The sequence below is a fragment of the Quercus suber genome, unplaced genomic scaffold, assembly GCF_002906115.3.
Source record: "Quercus suber isolate HL8 unplaced genomic scaffold, Cork oak 2.0 scaffold_158, whole genome shotgun sequence".
Classification (NCBI taxonomy): Eukaryota; Viridiplantae; Streptophyta; class Magnoliopsida; order Fagales; family Fagaceae; genus Quercus; species Quercus suber.
Window position 1 is genome coordinate 816511 of NW_027069619.1, and position 3944 is coordinate 820454.

The 3944-nt window shown below is 45.0% G+C and overlaps 1 protein-coding gene across 1 annotated transcript; it reads left to right on the forward strand.

Annotated features, from left to right (window-relative positions):
• Positions 1 to 252: 252 nt before the first annotated feature.
• Positions 253 to 993, forward strand: LOC111989219 (uncharacterized). The gene has a single exon (XM_024021008.2). The coding sequence runs from the start codon at positions 253 to 255 to the stop codon at positions 991 to 993; it is 741 nt and encodes a 246-aa protein (XP_023876776.2).
• The last annotated feature ends 2951 nt before the right edge of the window (positions 994 to 3944 follow it).

The window sequence follows — 3944 nt, forward strand, 5'->3', positions numbered from 1 at the left end:
AAGCCACATCAAGTTTCAACGGAAAAAATGTATTCTTGAAATTTAGGGCAAAAATCAAACCATTTGATCAAAAAATGTTTCAACGGACCAAAAAAAGAATGATTGAAATTAAAAAACCCTCGGAGTTTTCTCTCTAGTTTTCTACGGAAACACTGGAGGTGAAAAAAGTAGCTATCTTTAGCAAAAGGGTTGCCGTAAGGTAGACTTTTCTCCGTGCTAGCGGTAGAATAGGTGAGCTTTCTTAAGGAAATCATGGAGGAGATAACAGAGAGATGCGCTGGGATAAAACTGTCGTCGAGAGAAGAAGCTGAAGTTACAATCCACGAAACAGAGCCAATGGATGGACTCGTACTTATTGGGAAATTTTTTACAAAGAGGAGAATTAACATGGAGTTTGTGTATAGAGTGCTGAAAATGGTTTGGAAAATGGAGAAAACGTTTGAAGCTAGCGATCTGGGTGAGAACAAAGTTATGTTTCGCTTTCAAAAAAAGGACGACTTAGACAGAGTGCTCTTCCTCTGCCCATGGTCCTTTGATAAATACTTACTATTACTTCATAAGCTGGAGAGGGGTGAGGCAGTAAAAGATATCAAGTTCAACAAATCTTTGTTTTGGGTCCAAATACATGGACTGCCTACAATGTGTCAAACGAAGGCAGTGGGTTTGAGTATCGGAGAAACTTTAGGCGGAGTGGAGAGAGTGGATGCAAATGAGAAAGAGTTCTGCCTTGGGAACTTTATACGAATAAGAGTGCTCATAGATATCTCAATGCCGTTGTGTCGAGGTTGGAAGGTCCGTCTGGGTGAGCAAGGCCTGAAATGGGTGGATTTCAAATACGAGAGGCTTCCGATTTTTTGCTACTTGTGTGGAAGGGTTGATCATGATGAACAAGATTGTTTACAAGGGCTTCGAAGTAAGGAAATACTAAGGCCAGAGGAGAAGCAGTTGGCCCATGGCTTCGTGCGACACCGGAAAAACTCCAAAAACCGCTGACAGTTACAGCGGCGAGAAATGAAACTACGAGGGTCAGGGAAGTTGAAACAGAGTTAGGGGGGCACAGAATAGTGGGTTTAGCAGAGTGCTTGCCGGTTTCTGACACTCCTGGGGCAGACCAACCAGGTAGGACAGAGAGGAGGGTAGAGGCGAGGGCTGACATGCGAAGCGTCTATACTACGTCAAGTCACATCCAAGGAAATTTCCCGAAAATCCCACTGATTTCAAATTTCGAACAGCAGCTGCGGGATATCGATGCAGCTATCTCAGGAGTAGTTCCTGACGTAAACACCGAACCAGGCAAGGAAGGAAGCTTGGAGAAGGAGGAAATCTCATTGAACCGGAATGCGGACAGGTTGGAAACTAAAGAAGTGCCCTATGCAAATGGGCTGGCCACTGAAGACCAATCCCAAAATTTAAATCTTGGGCCCCAGGGTCAAAGTATGAAGAAGGAGCATCAACCAGGTAATGTCTTGGGCTTATCTCAACCTAGTTTTAATTTTAAAATAGGGCCTATTTCTCCAAAACAGCCAAAGCCCTACAAAACAAAAAAGATCACTGGAGGGAGCCAAAGGAAAAATAAAGAAAACAGAGTTTACGTTAGGAAGAATATGGGCTTGGGTAAGGAATGCATGGCAACTCAGGGAAAGAACGAAGGGGTTGAGATGTTGATGGAAGTTGATCAAGTTGGGGTGGGAACAAAAAGGAGGCTCCGGACTCCTTTGCATGAGTTGGTAAACTGTGATGACAATGGAAAGAAGGCAAAAACAGAGGGTGAAGTTAGGGAGTTCGGGAAGCTTTTAGCACACCACTTGGGATCGGCAGAGGCTGTTAACCAGCCCCGCCGGGCGCAATGAGTGCCATCAGTTGGAACTGTAGGGGGCTTGGGAACCCCCTAACAGTTACAGCCCTCCAAAAAGTGGTTTTGGAGAAAGATCCTACCTTAGTTTTCTTAATGGAAACTAAGCTGAAGGTCTCTGAGATGGACGAAATAAAAAGGAAAATTGAAAGGCAGCAGGGCTTAGTGGTCCCTAGTGTTCAACGTGGGGGAGGCTTGGCCCTATTGTGGAAAAACTCAATGAAGGTGGATGTCTTGTCCTACTCTCCTAGGCATATAGACGCCATTGTTAATGAAGAACAGGGGAGGAAGACATGGCGTTTTATCGGTTTCTATGGGCATTCGGAGACCGAAAAAAGGGAGGAATCTTGGAATCTATTGGAAGGTTTAAGTCACAGAAGCAACTTGCCGTGGGTTTGCATGGGGGATTTCAATGAGATTATGTATCCTAGTGAGAAGGATGGGGGTGGGGTAAGGCCATATGGACAAATGAGGAGTTTCCGTTAGGCCAATTTCTTTGTGTAATATGGCTTATAAAATTGCGTCTAAAGTGGTTGCAAACAGGATGAAAGTGGTGATGCAGGATATAATCAGTGAGAATCAAAGTGCTTTCGTTGCGGAACGCCTCATCATCGACAATGTTTTGGTAGCCCATGAGGTAATGAACCATATCAATAAAAGAAGAAAGGGCAAATGTGGTGAAATGGTAGTAAAGTTGGATATGAGCAAGGCATATGATCATGTCGAATGGGAGTGTTTGCAACAGATCATGAGGAAGCTAGGTTTTCATGAGAAATGGATTAGCATTGTGATGCGATGTGTGTCTTCGGTGAAGTATGCTATCCGGATCAATGGTCAACCTTACGGCCAAATCTGCCCAACCCGAGGGCTTAGGCAAGGCGACCCATTATCGCCTTACCTGTTCATCATATGTGCTGAGGGTTTGTCTGCCCTTCTCCACCGCGCTGCCCAAAGAAAAACTATAAGGGGTGTGGCTGCTTCAGCTGGAGGGCCTAGAATTTCCCACCTATTTTTTGCTGATGATAGCTTGGTGTTTGGAAGAGCATCTGTGAGTGAAGCTACAGAACTCCAAAGGATCCTCAAAGTCTATGAATTTTACTCGGGTCAACAATTAAACTGCAGTATAACCTCCCTGTACTTCAGCCCAAATACGGATGTGGGAATAAAGGAGTGTGTGAAATCCATGTTTGGTGCCTAGGTAATCAAACCTCACGAATCCTATCTCGGTCTGCCGTCTCTAGTGGGGAGGTCAAAGAATAATTCTTTCGCTCAACTCAAGAAAAAGGTGGCAAGCAAAGTATCAGATTGGAAGGAAAAATTGCTCACTGAGGCGGGAAAGGAGATCCTGATTAAATCAGTAGCCCAAGCCATGCCTGCCTACTCGATGAGCTGTTTTCTGCTCCCTAGTAAATTATGTGAGGAGCTTACAGGAATGATTAGACAGTTCTGGTGGGGACAGATGAAAAATGAGAAAAAACTGGCTTGGCTGAGTTGGGACAAGATGTGCATGCCGAAGGAGAAAGGAGGTTTAGGCTTTCGAGATTTAAAAAGTTTCAACCTTGCCCTTTTGGCTAAGCAGGGGTGGCGGCTGCAAACAAACTCCACTTCGCTATTTAGCCAAGTATTCAAAGCTAAATATTTCCCTAGGTGCAATTTTGTCGAGGCGGAGTTAGGCCCGAGGCCTTCGTATGCTTGGAGAAGCATAGTGGCGGCTCAAGAGGTTGTCCGTAGGGGTTTGAGATGGCAAGGGGGGAACGGTTCTAGAATCCGCGTGTAGCATGACAAGTGGGTTCCCAGGCCATGTTCATATAAGGTGTTAACGCCTGTGAAACCAAATATGGAAAATGCTCTGGTTTGTGAACTTATAAACAGAGCATCCAGTGAATGGGACGCGGAAAAGCTCAATAGCTGGTTTCAACCTGAGGACAGGGAGATAATTTTGAGCATTCCTCTAAGCACAAACGACACCAATGATAGATTGGTTTGGGCAGAAAATCGAAGCGGCAAATTCACTGTAAAAAGCGCATATGCGTTGGCTTTGGAGGAGCAGCAAAACTCAACCACAGGGGATTGTTCCAACGGTTTGGCTCGC